Raw genomic sequence first — 16,286 nt, forward strand, 5'->3', positions numbered from 1 at the left:
ATTTCACCTCACCTTCGCCTACGATTGGATTAAGCCTTTTTATTTATTTATTCATTTGTTTGCATGTTTGTTTGCTTGTTTGTTTGTTTAAACTCATTTTAAGGTATTTTGTCACGAGTTGAGAATGTTCCGATCAGAAGAGTTTTATTCTTACAAAACCCACTTAAATCGAAAATATTCCGATCATATTCCGATAGTGTGCCCGTTCATATAGCAGGAATATTCCCAAGTGTGATGAAACAATGTTTACTCACTCATTCACTTGTGTGTGCATTTCAGTGTAAATATTAACACAACTGGCAAACTGATGTTCATTTTTTATTACAAAATTAGTAACACATGATGATATCTTCACGTTGTCGTCATTGAGCAGCATAGTGTGTGTAACGGACTAGCTGGATCGCCGTCGTCGGTCACGATGTCGACGTTGTGTACACCAGTCAGGCTGAAAGGAAAATGTAGAATGTATAATAGTCACCACGCAGAGGTTGTTCATCACATACATGCATCCAGCCAGCCAGCCATCATCCATTCATCCACCAACCCATCCATCACCCATCACTCTATCCACCAACCCATCCATCCATCCATCCATCCACCAAGCCATCCACCAACTTATCCACCACATCCCATCCATCCACTAACTCATCCATCCACCAACCACCCATCCACCATCCTTCCATCCACCAACCATCCATCATCCATCCATCCATCCACCCACCAACCATCCATCTATCCATCCAACCCAGCCATCCATCCATCCATCCACCAACCCATCCACCAACCATCCACCATCCACCATCCATCCATCCATCCACCAACCCATCCAAAGACCATCCCCATCCTTCCATACATACATCCACACATACATCCACCATACATACATACATACATACATACATACATACATACATACATACATACATACATACATACATACATACATACATACATACATACATACATACATTATGATATCACGGAATTCCATACGCTTTCCATCACGATTTCTTACAATGATAATTAATAGTACTGAGGATAATCTACTTGGACTGTTGATAAGGGATGTCCCTTTTTGTTTAATTTGGTGACGAATACCTCTTAAATGTACAGATAAAACATATTTGTTTGCTAAGCGCGATGTCCATAAAATATTAAGTATGGAAGAAATGTCAAAAAGGGTATTTGGTCATTAACAGATTTTCCTGAAATGGCTTTTGTTTTCTCAAATCGACCGAAACGGGCGAGTCTCCCTAATTTCACCCAGTTCTGTCAAGCTCTCATTCCATTGCAGAAGTAATAAACGACCAAACAATACAATGGCATCATACAAACACGCGGCACTGCTCAAGGACGACGCTGCCGAAAACAATGGGAATAATGTCGTGGAATGGTGATTAAATACCACCTTGCGGGATACTTAATGGTTTGGGGTTTTGTAGTTCACAACTTCCCCGCTTCATATCGGTTTAGATTAACTTAAAACATGTCATCAAAAAGACGTGCTACTTACCCTAGCTTGTGAAGAAGCCAGCGCGGGTTGTAGTCTCATAATTGTCCATGTCGCTCAAGTACGTTTCCTGGAATCTTTTGGCCTGCTGCACAAATACCTTGGCTCCTCCACATACAGATTTGATGAGCCCAGCCATGAAAACCTTCACCTGCTGTTCCTTTGTCATGGCCCTCAGTTTCTTTGCCATTTGAACTGCCTCCATTTCGCTTAATCCTGTTGTCTGGTTCATGTTGCCCATTCCAGTCATCAAATCTGTGCCGTTCACAGAGGCGTTGTTGCCTCTCTGGCCCGTCATCCTGGTAAAAACATCAACAAAATTAAGAATAGAAAGTGTAAAGTAACTTTGTGTTGTTACGCTTTCAATATGAACCTGAGTGAAACAGTTTCAATGTGCATGAACTACAAAAACAATCTCGAGACCTGATGAATGAGGAGCCAAATAATCTGTCTGTGACGTACGGTGAATCTAAGGAGAAACACTAGTGTAATTTCGAAACAAACAACTGTTGTGAAAATCTGAGTGAGAGAGTGAGTGAGTGATGAAAAACTTACATTGACATCTGGTCACTGATTTCAGCGCACTGGCACAGCTGGGTGAATTGATGGGTGATTTTGAAAGCGACTTCGTGCTTCTTCTTCTCAAAATCTTGCATGAATTCCATCATCTTTCTCTGCTTCTCCATCCCTTGGAGGACCTCCATCTTCTTCTGCCACATGGCGTACATCCCGTCATCCTCGCCATCTTTCCCCTCCTTTTTCATCTCAGCATACTTCATGAATTCCTGAAATTTCTTGAACTTCTCGAGGGCCTTGGCTTTTTCTTCATAATCCATACCTTTGTCGTCCATCCCTTCGCCCCTCTCATCTCCACCCTGCATCTGACTCTTCATCTGCTTCATCGCCTTGACGAATTTTACGAATTTGGCGAACATCATGAAAGCCTTCTTCTTCTGCTGCATTTCTTCCTCTTCCTTTGCTGCCTTCATCTTACCGGCAAACGCCTTGAATGCAACGAACATTTTGAATGCCTTTGCCTTCTGCTCGAAGGAGAGTTCCTGTGTATCTCTTTCGAAATCCATGTCATTTTTCTTGTCTTGTTCCTCGAGGGCTTTCTTGGCCTTCATTGCTTTGAGGAACTTTACGAATTTGACGAACATTGCTTTCTTCTCATCCATGTCGTCTTTTTCGTCGTCTCCCATTTGTTCACCGCTATTTTCCATCTTTGACATCTTGACAAACTTCATGAAACCTACAAACTTCTCAAATGCTTTCTTCTTCTCTTCAAATGCCTCACGCTCTTTTTCCTCCTTCATTTTCTCAGCAAATTTCTTGAAAGCAACAAATAATTTGAAAGCCTTGGCCTTCTTCTCAAAGTCCATACCTTCTGTTCTCTTTTCGAATTCCATGTCTTCAGCACCTTCCATGCCTTTAGCCTTCATTGCTTTCATGAACTTCACAAACTTCTCAAACTTCTCATACTGAGCCTTTTTTTCTTCTTGCCCCATTTCCCTCTCTTCCATTTCACCGCCCATCTCCTTTGCCTTCTTTGCCATCTTAACGAACTGTACGAATTTGCAGAACATTTCAAAAGCCTTCTTTTTTTCTTGAAATGCCTCCTGTTCCTTCGCCTCCTTCATTTTCTCGGCAAACTTCTTGAAAGCGACGAACATCTTGAATGCCTTAGCCTTTTGCTCAAAGTCCATCCCCTCTGTGTTTTGGCGATATTCATCATCGTTTTGTTGTTCCATCTTCTCAGCCTCCTTCTTTTCCTTCATTTGAGCAATGAACTTGTGGAACTTCTCCAGCATCTCCTTCTCCTCTCCCTCTTCCTCTCCCTCTTCCTCTCCCCTGCCCTCACCACGCATTTTCTTTGCAAACTCCATGAACTTCTTGAAAACCTCCTTCTTCTTCTCCATTTCCTCTCGCTCCTTTGATTCTTTCATCTTTCCAAAAAACATCTTGAATTTAACAAAGGTTTCGAAAGCTTCCTTCTTCTTTTCAAAGCTCATTTCCCCCATACCCTCGCCTTCACCTTTGCCTTCACCTTCGCCTTCACCCTTCATTGCAGCAAGCTTCATCGAGAACTTCTTGAATGCAGCAAAGCTTTTAAAGGCTTCCATCGTCTTCTTATCTTTTGCCTCTTCCTTCATATCCTTGGCCTTCTCAACAAACATACCGAATGCTTTGAAAGCCTTGTATGCCTCCATCTGCCCTTCAAGGGATCTGCCTTCATCTTCCCCGGAATCAGGACTACCAAATGCCAGGGACAAGAGACACAGCAGTATCGAAAATTTCAACATGTTGATATCTGGAAATATAAAACATTAGTGTAACTGAATACCTAGTCTTGCAAATCCTCAGAAACAAATTCAATTAAGTGTAAAGTGCAAAACCATTGCGAAAATATACATGTATATGAACGGACCACTGAAAATCCCCTTTTTAAAACTGAATTGTCTATACTCAAAATATATTCATGATCCGTAATTTGTTTTGGTTCTGCTTAGGTCACCAGGGTCTTTGCCTTTTCCTTAATTACAACATTAGCTGTAAAAACTCGTGATCATGGTCATAACATCTCACAACCCGTGAAGAATTGATATCCGGCAACCCATTCTTGACCCGAGAGGACGGGATCGGGTGGTCAGCCTCGCTGACTTGGTTGACACATGTCATCGTATCCCAACTGCTTCAATCGACGCTCATGATGTTGATCACTGGATTGTCTGGCCCAGACTCGATTATTTACAGACCGCCGTCATATAGCTGGAATATTGCTGAGTGCGGCGTAAAACTAAACTCACATACTCATTTTTCCATTCAAACAACATACAAACAAAATAACATCACACATGTATTGAAGATGGGCCTTGAAGGTGAGTGAGTTGAATATTTGCCGCTTTTATTACGCCACCAGAAACGTTTAGCAATTGTACCATGTGTCGATATGAAGGCGGGGTAGCCTAGTAGTTAAAGCGTTGGCTCGTCACGCCGAAACGTGTTCGATTCCCACATGGGCACATTGTACCCATGTGTCGATTCCCCGCCGATACTGGAATATTGCTAAAAGCGGCGTAAAACTAAACTCAGTCAGTCAGTCAGTCGAACTGGGCATTCACCGTGACGAGCTAACACTTAACAACCAGGCCCACTTTTCAAAGCAAATGTATCGGGTAGCGATTAACGTTCAGCTTAAGCCAAGCTTAGGAACGGAGACTAGATCAGGTAATGTTGAACGCCCTTCTAAGTTATTGGCACTGACCCGTATTAAGGTAACATGCATAACCTATGGTCATGACTTGTAAGATAACAATAAGAGCAAGCATGACGAAACTTAGGTGTGCTGTTAGTGTTCTTCAACTTGAATGCATTAAAACACAAGCACGTATTCATAGGCGTCACTCTGCCCACCCGATGGACTTACCTGTTTTGGTGGGGGCCTTCCACAGCTCTGCTGGGAAACGCGATAAAATCACAGTTTAAATAGAGGTCGTGACAAGAGAGTAAACAGAAAGGGTCCACCCGTTAAATGACACGCGAAGCTATTGGCTAATGTTTTTCGTGACTGACGCCTTGTCTGTTTGTAACGCCCCCCGGTGATGAACGGTAAACATGACATGAACGCTACGGAATTAACCAAAAGGACAAATGGAGCTGCATAATACGAGTGTTGGGTAACTGGGACTTTCTTTGGCAGGGCATGCTGTTTGCATTGTGCACACTAGGGTTTACAAATTAGATATTTTTTTACCTTTCCCAAGTAAAACTTGCATGTATTTAACAATAAGTGCAAGAACATCAGACGGATATATTGTTTGGCATACACGTTTAGGTACTACTACTGCTGTTATAACGAACTCAAAGGGCGACTTATTTCGTTGTACGAATTTAAACTGAAATATACAAGTTGCCGGGACAAAAAGCAGTCTGTGATCAGTTTCGTTTAAAACGTGTTCGTCATTAACTTCGTCTAATGCAGTCTTCCATAAGACCCTGAAGCAACTATATCCAATAGAACCTTGGACATCTACAATGCTTGGAAAATGAAGATAAGTGCAGTTTCTGAAAATCCAGAAATTGTATCCAACATTTTCCTCAAAACCGTTTACTTCAGCTGGGGTAGACTTGCGGTTGAAGCGATCGTTCGTCAAGCCGAAGACCCGGGTTCGATTCCCAACATGGGTACAATATGTGAAGCCCATTTCTGATGTCCCCCGCCGCTATGTTGCTGGAATATTGCTATTAGCGGCGTAAAATTTAACTCTAACACCGGGGGTTCGCAAAAAGGTTAACTGTTTATTATACGTGTACACAGTGAGAAACAAAATATTAATAAATGTAGATTATGAACCACAATTTGCGTACAATAGCCTTAAAACTGACGCTCTAACTAAAAGTAAGTAGTAGTAATGGCACCGAAAAATCTGTTACACATGGAAAAAAGGTATCGCAACGACCCACATTTCACAGTATCAACACATGACCATCAACAATGGTAAATTAATTTATCCAAACGTCAATTTAAAGTACTGGATAAATTGACCGCCGGGGGATTAAATAAATGACAAATCAAAACCTAATAACAGAAAATCAGAAAATTTCAGAAGCAACAATTTTTTTCAGAGCAGGAAACATGACCAAAAATATATTGACTAATTTTGTAGTGCTGATGCCTTCATTTTCAATATTGAGGCTTACTATCCTACAAAATAACCGAGCAAAATATCAATACAATGTATTTGGTATAACCTCCACCAACTGAAATAACAGCCCTGACCCGACTCCTCATTGACTGCTTCAGACGTTGAATTTGACATTGAAGTATTGCGTTCCATTCTTGATGGAGGGTAAAACTAATCATGCAAGCAAAGACACTTATGATGTGACTGGCTAAATGGGGTTACAAATCATTGGCTGACTGACTGAGTTTGGTTTTACGCCGCTTTTAGCAATATTCCAGCAACATCACGGCGGGGGACACCAGAAATGGGCTTCACACAATGTACCCATGTTACAAATCATTGGTGTTGCGTTACTTTTTTACATGTGTATATATTGAGGTCTGTCTGTACATATATAGACTGACAAAACTCCCTTCACAACTCTGTATGGAAATTCTATGACTTCAACTTTCAACAAGTCAACTTTTTGTCGAGCAATATTCCTGCACTTTCAGCCTTGGGTTTATTAACATTTCAAACTTCTGAGGTGCAGTCGAGCATGATCTTTTCACCAAGATTTCAAAGAACGTCACACACATCTTGCTCAAATGTTGTTTGACCAAAGTTTACGACATTCAAGGCCTCAGTGAAAGTTTCAAAAGGCTTTATGGCAGACATGTGACGGACATTTCCAAATTTGGCGCATTGGTGATAAAGTATGTGAAAGGTAAAGAATGGATTTGCATGTAATTGTGACGGGTGTCACGGTGGTGGGGGTTACGCTCACTTTTCCCGAACACCTGGTGTCATCACAGTTTGTTAGTGAATCATAAACACATCTAGTCGTAACATACGATTCAAGAAAAGTAGGGGATGTTGGATTTACAATATTGATCAAATGCAAATGATGAAGACAAGGAGGAAACAGATGATGAAGAGAAATTAAGGGAAAATGTGACAATTTATTCCATTCCTTTGGAAATGTTTCATCTGTATGGATATATATTACTTATTCTCATATGCATTGGCATTGGTTTGTGGTATGCTCGCAAAATGGAATATCCGCAACTTTTTTAATGGTTTAGTTGAATTGACTGTCCTTGGGCCAAACCAAAGTCACTCTCTCAACTGATATTGATGAAAAACACATGCTTATGATATGGTCAGATAGGTGTAAAGACTCTGCTAAAAGCAGACATTTCTCATCATTATGGAAGGGGGATGCACACTATTGTGAAAAGGGGTGCACACTTCATTTTCACCCGAGTTTCAATGGTCATTGAACAAACTTTCAGGACAAAACGGGGGGTGCGCACCCCTGCGACCCCCCCTCTTGATCCGCCTGGGACGGTGGGGTAGCCTAGTGGTTAAAGCGTTTGCTCGTCATGCCGAAGACCCGGGTTCGATTCCCCACATGGGTAAAATGTGTGAAGCCCATTTCTGGTGTCCCCCGCCGTGATATTGCTGTAATATTGCTAAAAGCGGCGTAAAACCACACTCATTCACTCACTGGATCCACCTATGGAAGTCTGTAATCGCTTTTAATGATTACGACTTCGTGTACGTCAACTCAAGTCCACGGAGAAAGGAGGCGGGATTCCATTATAACCTTTCTGAATTTTAAATTAAAATTCTTCAAAATAGTTAGAGTATAAAAAGATCATTTATGTCGAAAATGGAGACAAATTTGTTGTGCTCTGTTATTCTAAGTTGACAGTTAACAAGCAATTCTACAAGCCTGCATTCCTAGATGATTCATGGTTAAAACCTGAACCGGGATCGTCATTAAACGTTCAAGTAAACTTCTCAACCCATGCACATGAGCTAAAAGTGCTTCGTCACAATTCACCTTACTCTACACGTGACGAAACGGCTTACAACCTACCTTAAAATCGTGTCTTTATATGTTTGCTTGTCAACTCACGAGACGGTTATCAATGCCAGCTTGTGTTAAGAATGTCTACACAGAATAGGTTGCACTCAGTGATATTGATGCGTGTCCTTGAGTTTCGCAATAGATCTATTTATATTTTTGGTCCACAGGTACTGAATAACAATAACCCATATCAACATATTTTCTCGGAGCTCCCCATTTACGCTAAGACTAGAATATCTTCCTGAGGGAGTTCAAGCTGTCCAACATTTCGTAGTCTATCTGTGTACAACATGCTTCTCTAACAGTGTAATGTTAGAAACCTTCAATATATGTATTACATATTTGATTCAAAGTAGGTTTGTTATGAATAAAGCTGCAAAACCTTCTTCAATAATCATAAGGAACGTGAGAAGCCGTTTCCTTAATTTTCAGACATATATCTGCTGAATTAAAGTAACAGGACCCTTTTTATAATAAAAATAAATCTTTTTGTTTAATGAAAGTGAGAACGCCCTTTTGTATAATCTTCCGAAATATCTGCTGAATGTATGTGAAAAAACGGTTCCATTGTCATAAAATAATATCCTGCTAAATTAAAGTAACAGACCCCTTTTCGTAAGCAAAAGAAAGGGCAAAGCCGTATAAAAGCCCTAACAAAAGCAAACCCATATCCTGAGCACATGCGCGCTGAATACTAGAAAGTGATTACACCAGCTATTCGCAAAAGGGGCGGTGGTGTAGCCTAGTGGTTAAAGAGTTTGCTCGTCACGCCGAAGGAGTTCGATTCCCCACATGGGTACAATGTGTGGTGCCCATTTCTGGTGTCCCCTGCCGTGATATTGCTGGAATATTGCTAAAAACGGCGTAAGAACTAAACTCACTCACTCACTCACTCACTCACAAAAAGTTGAGAGCATCATGGACCGGTGTGGCACCCGTCACAAACACATGCAAGGGTAAGTCATCATTATGGAAGGCTGTTATCGCTTTCAATCATTACAAACTCGTGCACGTCAGCTCAAACCTTCGGAGAAAGGAGACAGGATTCATTTGAAGCTTTTCTGTCACAATTCTAAATTCAAATTTCAAAAGGCTAGATATTGTACATGTTGTCATGTTGATTTTCATCAGACAATTATTTATCACTGAAGCGTTAAGAGAGGAAATGCCGTCATTCATGTCTACCAAAAACCTTTTGAGTAGCGTAGGGGCGGCGGGGTTCGCTCGTCACGCCGAAAACCCGGGTTCGATTTCCTACATTGGTACCATGTGTGAAGCCCATTTCTGGTGTCCCGCGTCGTTATATTGCTGGAATATTGCTAAAGCGGCGTAAAACTAAACTCACTCACTCACCTTTTTAGTGTATGTCCCAAATCTGTTAATATTGTCACCCTGATTCCTGATCAACAACCTTTGAGCGAGATCCGTATGGCGTTCTTTGAAATGTTCGAAGAAAGAGCATGCCCCATCTTATCTAAAAAGAAATTTGAAATGAATACACCAAAGTATTGAAATTCTGGAAACAAAATGAGAAAGTTGACTTTTAAAAAGTTAAAGTTTTCCCTCTTGTCATACAGATAATTTGGGTACTTTAAATGTATCAGTCTAAATAGATACGGAAAACAGAAACAATATTTAACGGTTGGGTGGTTTCACTCATCTGTATTAGTTGTAGCTCAGGTGGACTGACTGACTGACTGACTGAGTTTGGTTTTACGCCGCGTTTAGCAATATTCCAGCAACATCACGGCGGGGGACACCAGAAATGGGCTTCACACATTGTGCCCATGTGGGGATTCGAACCCGGGTCTTCGGCGTGACGAGCCAACGCTTTAACCATTAGGCTACTCCACCGCCCCTCAGGTGGATGTATCAGTTGGTGGGTAATCATTTATAAAAACACTATATACAAAATTTCATATACATGTATTCATGTAATCTTTATAACAATGCCGTTTACATATATGCGTACATTTTATGTTTATTACTTTTACAAAATGCACTATATGCTCTAAATATTTTTTCCAAATTGGTGACAGCATTCAAACATATTTAAGAGCATAATTGAGTTATTGATATACTGAATTTTGCAAAAATTCTCAAACAACATCAGGTTTTGAACAGGTGAGGTGAGGTGATATTGGGTTTAACGTCGTGCTTGAGAATATTTCGCTCATATGACGACGTGCATGCGTGTGTATGTGTAGGTGCGGCTGCTTGTACAAGCCCAGACTTAAGCTGGTTTTATAGTGCTAGCTCACTGATACCATGCCGCAGTGAAGCATGAATACCCCACTCAGACACAGAAAACTGACTCCGAGCCGACCAGTCCTTGTTGTACCCATTAATGCCGAGCGCTAGACAAGGGCCAACAAGTACCATATTTTAAGTTCTTTTGGTATGACGCGTTCGGGGATCGAACCCGCGACCTTCCGCTCTCCGGGCGGACGCTCTAACCACTACACCACGGAGGCGGTCATCAGATTTTGAACAGAACATCAATGATGATAATGTTATGAGTACAGTTTGCATTTGTTTGAAATCATTAATACAGAAAGTCAGCGCAAGAGAATACTAGGCTATCATCAGAAACAAATTCCGTTTTTATAAAGGGGAAATTAGCTGTGAAAATTACATGGATGGGTCACTGAAAATAAATGATGACACCAGGTGTTCGGGGAAATGTAAACATGTCTTGCTTGCTCTTTACGTTTTTAAAATATAGGTTAACCCATAAGTACATAGGTATATGCAACATACCTTCTCCAGAATACGGAGAGCGGAAGGTCGCGGGTTCGATCCCCGGCCGCGTCATACCAAATAACGTTAAAATATCGTACTTGTTGGCCCCTGTCTGGCGCTCGGCATTAATGGGTACAACAAGGACTGGTCGGCTCAGAGTCAGTATAATGTGTCTGTATGGGGTATTCATGCTTCACTGCGGCATAGTATCTCAGTGAGCTTACACTATAAAACCAGCTTAAGTCTGGGCTAGTACAAGCAGCCACACATGCACACGCATGCACGTTGTCATATGAGCGAAATATTCCTAAGTACGACGTTAAACCCAATTTCACCTCACCTCACCTCTGGTTAGACATCTCTCCCATTGACATAAATTCATCTTATCATTCGAACCCAATCTATTTGCAAAGCATTTGTACCATTATAAGTGTTTGATTGCTCTTCTCTTCAGTGACCGTCCATTGTCATCTCTTTCAGTAAACAATGTTTCACACCATTCATTATGTACTCGTCAAACAAAGTAGGGGATAATGAAATAGGAGTTTGGGTTTGTTTGCTGTTTAATGCCGCGCTCTGCAATATTCCAGCTATATAGCGGCGGTCTGTAAATAATCGAGGCCGGACCAGACAATCGATCTACTCAATTGGGATACGATGACAAGTGAGGTCAGCGAGCCTGACCACCTGATCCCGTAAACGTTAGTCGCCCCTTACGACAAGCATGTGTTGTTGAGGAGTTATTCTAACCCGGATCTTCAGGGGTCAATGTAACATGAATGTTGATACTAAAATTCAGAATATAAAAAATGTAAAGTACAAAATGGAAATCGAAGAACGTTTGTGGCTGTAAAATTTAACATAAAAAACTATTATTTTCACCTGCCGTACAGAGAAGCACCATGGTGTGTCAGTTTTTCTGTCATCGAACCCCAACTGACTGAAAATTCACAATTTGACAAACATGTTAGAGAGTTTTTAGATGGTCATGATGTTGGTAACTGCGACGAGTGCAGAAACTGTGATGATTTATTAGCTACAGAGATCTCTGACGAAGAAATTATGAATACAATTAAGTGTCTTACGAACGGCAATCCCCTGGTGCAGACGGTATTCCCGCGGAAGCTCTTAAAGAGTCATGTTCATTATTATTGCCATTTTATAAACGATTCTTCAATGACATATTGAACTCTGGGAACCATCCAGATTCATGGCATATGGGTTTGATTGTGCCCTTATTTAAGACTGGAAACAGGAATGATCCGAATAACTACAGGGGGATTGCCCTTCTTGATGTTCTTAGTAAAGTGTTCATGTCCATTCTAGAGTCCCGCATTAAAATGTGGGTCACCACGCAGGAACTGATATCTGAATCACAGGCGGGATTTAGGGAAGATTATAGCACAACCGACCAAATATTCATTCTCAATTCCATAATACATAAATATATCAGAAAGAAACGCGGCAAATTTTATTGTATCTTCGTCGATTTCAAGAAAGCTTTTGATACAGTGGATAGAAGTAAACTGCTTTCGGTTCTCCTAAATAATGGGCTACATGGTAAAATAAACACCTTGCTTCGTAATATGTACAAAAACGTTAAGTCTGCTGTTCGGTGTAGTAAGCAAACAATGACCGAGGTATTTAACCCTACGACAGGAGTCCGTCAAGGTTGCATTTTATCCCCTATTCTATTCATTCTATATATTGATGAGCTCGTTAAAGATATTGTGAACAGCGATTACAGTGGTGCATTTATTGACGAGGCTGTCAACATACTCTCCATTCTACTGTTTGCCGATGATGTTGCAATATTTGGGGACAGTGTTATAAATTTACAAAAGAAAATTTACATTCTAGAAAGGTATTGTAAGAAGTGGGGACTCTCTATGAATACCGACAAGACCAATGTCGTAGTGTTTAAAAAAGGTGGCAAAGTATCAAAACATGAAAAGTGGTACATTGGTAATGAGAAAATTGAAACTGTCAATTATTACAAATATTTGGGATTAACTTTGTCGTGTAGAAATATGTTCTCTAAAGTTTGTGATGTTTTATCCAAGCAAGCCGAGAAGGCTCTGTATCCAATCAAGAAATTTATCTGTACCTATAAATCAGTGCTTCCAGACATCGCTTTTAAAATTTTCGATGGAAAAATCCAACCTATCCTATTATACGGGGCAGAAATCTGGGGGATAGTGTATCGACACAACATTGAAAAGGTACATTCAAATGTTTGTAAATTTGTCTTACGAATTGGTTACCGCTCACCCACAAAAGCTATTTTAGCTGAGTGTGGACGATATCCACTCTACGTAAATTACAAAGCTAGAGTGATATCATACTGGATACGGTTGCTCAGACAGCCTGATTCTCGTATTTCGAAACGAGCGTATCTCATGTTAAAACGTTTAGATGATTCTGGAGATATTAATTGGACCTCAGCAGTGCGAGAGTTATTGTTCCAGCATAGCTTGTCTTATGCCTGGTTGAACCAAGACGTAGGTAATAAAGAATTGTTCATGTGTATATTCAAACAAAGATGTAAAGATATTTATTATCAAGAGTGGTCAGCTACCGTGACTGCTTCCAAATATTTACGCACATATTCAACCTATAAACTTGATATAATGCCGGAAACTTACCTACGAGTCTTGCCCTCTGCTCATTTGCGTAGAGCACTGACCGAATTTCGATGTGGTATTGCTGGTTTTAACAAACAATTATACAGAAGATCGAAAAATGCAGATATCGCAATTGCCATGAGTCCACATTGCCTTGATAAATTAGAAAATGAATATCATGTATTACTAGAATGTCCATTATACAACGATCTACGGAAACAATATCTACCATGTTATTACTACACCAACCCCAACTATCACAAGTTTGTAACTCTTCTAAATTCAAAATCAGCTAATATACTAGTACGTTTAGCTGTGTATTGTACAAAAGTACCATCACATACAGTTCATATGTGAATCAATGTCCAGGCGCTCCGGACTCTCTACTATTATGAATGTTGATGTACTGTTGGCCTCATGGCCATCCATACAAATAAAATCATCTGTCTGTCTGTCTATTAAATTCATCTTATCATTCGAACTCAATCTATTTGCAAAGCATTTGTACCATTATAGTTGTGATTGCTCTTCTCTTCAGTGACGGTCCATTGTCATCTCTTTCAGTAAACAATGTTTCACACCATTCATTATGTACTCGTCAAACAAAGTAGGGGATAATGAAATAGGAGTTTGGGTTTGTTTGCTGTTTAATGTCGCGCTCTGCAATATTCCAGCGATATAGCGGCGGTCTGTAAATAATCGAGGCTGGACCAGACAATCGATCTACTCAATTGGGATACGATGACATGTGTCTACCAGGTCAGCGAGCCTGACCACCTGATCCCGTAAACGTTAGTCGCCCTTACGACAAGCATGGGTTGTTGAGGAGTTATTCTAACCCGGATCTTCAGGGGTCAATGTAACATGAATGTTGATACTAAAATTCAGAATATAAAGAAATGTTGAGTACAAAATCCAATCGAAGAACGTTTGTGGCTGTAAAATTTAACATAAAAAAACTATTATTTTCACCTGCCGTACAGAGAAGCACCATGGTGTGTCAGTTTTTCTGTCATTGTTATTGATTCTGTTTAAGATAGAATTGTGATCTAGTTGTTTCAGTTTTGTTTTGTATATACTAGATATACGGCTATCAAGCGAGGATCGATGGTGGTGTGTGGTCCTATGCATAGAGCTCAGGTCACAAATCAGTTGAAGTTGGGCGCGGAGAGTCTTTGGATGGGTGATCGTGTTCGGCAGCTTGCCTCCTGAGAGTTTCTAGGACTTCAGTCCTGCCCCAAGATGAAACACATGTGATACATATGGTCTCACCTTAGGCAAGTGAGTTTGTTCACAATTGCCTCTGTTCATCCAGCTAAAAATGGATACCCCGGTGAGATTAGTCATATGACTGCTAACCTTCAAGCGCCTCACAGGCACCTTGGGTAATCCTGAGTAATAATGCGTTAGCGCTTTGAGAAGTTCGTGGAAACAGGCGCTCTATAAATAGCCAGTATTTATTAATAATATAATAATAATAATAATAATTAGTGAATTTATAAAGCGCTAAAATACTCCAGGCACTAAGTGTCTGCTCTAAGCGCTATGATGAGTATATACACGGTATTTAAAATGAGTAGGAACGCAGAAATCTAGCAGTGATAGTATTTTCGGAAAAGGAATGTCTTTAAATGAGATTTGAAGTTGTCTAGGGTTGGTGACAGTCTGATATCATGGGGAATAGAGTTCCAGAGAGAAGGAGCAGCATAGCTGAAAGAGCGGTAGCCAAATGACTTCAGATGGCGTTTTGGTATCTCCAGAAGATGAAGATTTCCTGATCTTAATGTTCTCACAGGACTGTGCTTGGAGAGTAGGTCAGTTAGATAACTTGGCGCAGTTGAGTGAAAGCACTGATAAGCAAGTGTGAGAGTCTTAAATTCTATTCTTGCTCGTACTGGCAGCCAATGCAAGGACTTCAAGGCAGGCGTGATGTGAGAGCGCTTCTTTGTTCTGCTGATGATCCTTGCACCAGTGTTCTGCACCTTCTGCAGCTTTGTGAGGAGTCTCTCTGGCAAGCCGTAATACAGACTGTTGCAGTAGTCTAAACGTGATTGGACTAATGAGCGTACAAGGACACAAGTGGCTTCTCTGGAGAGCATTTGTCGAATGTGACCAATGTTGCGAAGATGGTGATAGCAGCTTCTGCAAGTGTTGGTAACCTGGCTCTCCATTTGCAGATCAGAGTCAATCACAACACCAATTCAAATTCCGGTTATTCCAAACTGATATTCAAGCTGGTGTGTCAATGTTAAATGGTCGATTGTATCAAACGCCGCAGACAAATCTAATAGTACAAGGATACCAACTTGGCCATTGTCCGCAGCATTCTGAAGGTCATTCACGATACATAACAGAGCTGTTTCCGTACTGTTGGAAGCTCTATAAGCAGATTGATACTTGTCAAAGAGGTCATTTTGAAGAGGATGAGCAGATAACCTGCACTTAACAGCCTTCTCAAGGACCTTAGACAAGATTCGGAGATTTGACACTGGTCTATAGTTTTCCACAGATGCACTATCCAAGTTTGACTTCTTCAGTAGGGGCTTGACAACCGCTTCCTTGAAGGCCATTGGTACACTGCCAGTTGACAAGCTGAGATTAACCAGTCTGGTCATGACAGAAAAAACAATGTCAATATAGTCAAAAATCAGCTTTGTAGGAACAGGATCCAGTGCACAAGTTGTGGGTTTAGAGGTTTTGATAATATGCAAAATATCAGCATTTGTGAATAATTTGAAAGAGGCAATATGTTCACCTTGGAATTTCTGTGATAATTCAGGTGTAACACATGACTGCGAGTCTAGAAATGTCGTAATCTTCTCTATTTTCTCAACAAAATAACGACCGAAAGTGTTTGCCAAAGCCATGGT

General features: G+C 40.7%; 1 protein-coding gene across 1 annotated transcript; it reads right to left on the reverse strand.

Moving 5' to 3' along the window:
* Nucleotides 1–305: 305 nt before the first annotated feature.
* On the reverse strand, nt 306–5,003 carry LOC124271356 (caldesmon-like). Its single transcript, XM_046706454.1, has 4 exons — nt 4,938–5,003; nt 2,066–3,821; nt 1,514–1,809; nt 306–445 (listed from the first exon to the last, which is right to left on the reverse strand). Exons 2-3 carry the CDS (start codon nt 3,811–3,813, stop codon nt 1,515–1,517), a joined length of 2,043 nt encoding a protein of 680 aa, XP_046562410.1. The 5' UTR covers nt 3,814–3,821; nt 4,938–5,003; the 3' UTR covers nt 306–445; nt 1,514.
* Nucleotides 5,004–16,286: the final 11,283 nt, after the last annotated feature.

The sequence above is a fragment of the Haliotis rubra genome, unplaced genomic scaffold, assembly GCF_003918875.1.
Source record: "Haliotis rubra isolate DU_JTF1 unplaced genomic scaffold, ASM391887v1 Scf16, whole genome shotgun sequence".
Lineage (NCBI taxonomy): Eukaryota > Metazoa > Mollusca > Gastropoda > Lepetellida > Haliotidae > Haliotis > Haliotis rubra.

Coding starts and splice junctions, on each gene's coding strand:
- LOC124271356 (XM_046706454.1), bottom strand. CDS start 3,813: ATGTTGAAATTTTCGATACTGCTGTGTCTCTTGTCCCTGGCATTTGGT. Junction 1,810..2,065: donor ATCAGTGACCAGATGTCAAT/GTAAGTTTTTCA, acceptor TGTTTTTACCAG/GATGACGGGCCAGAGAGGCA.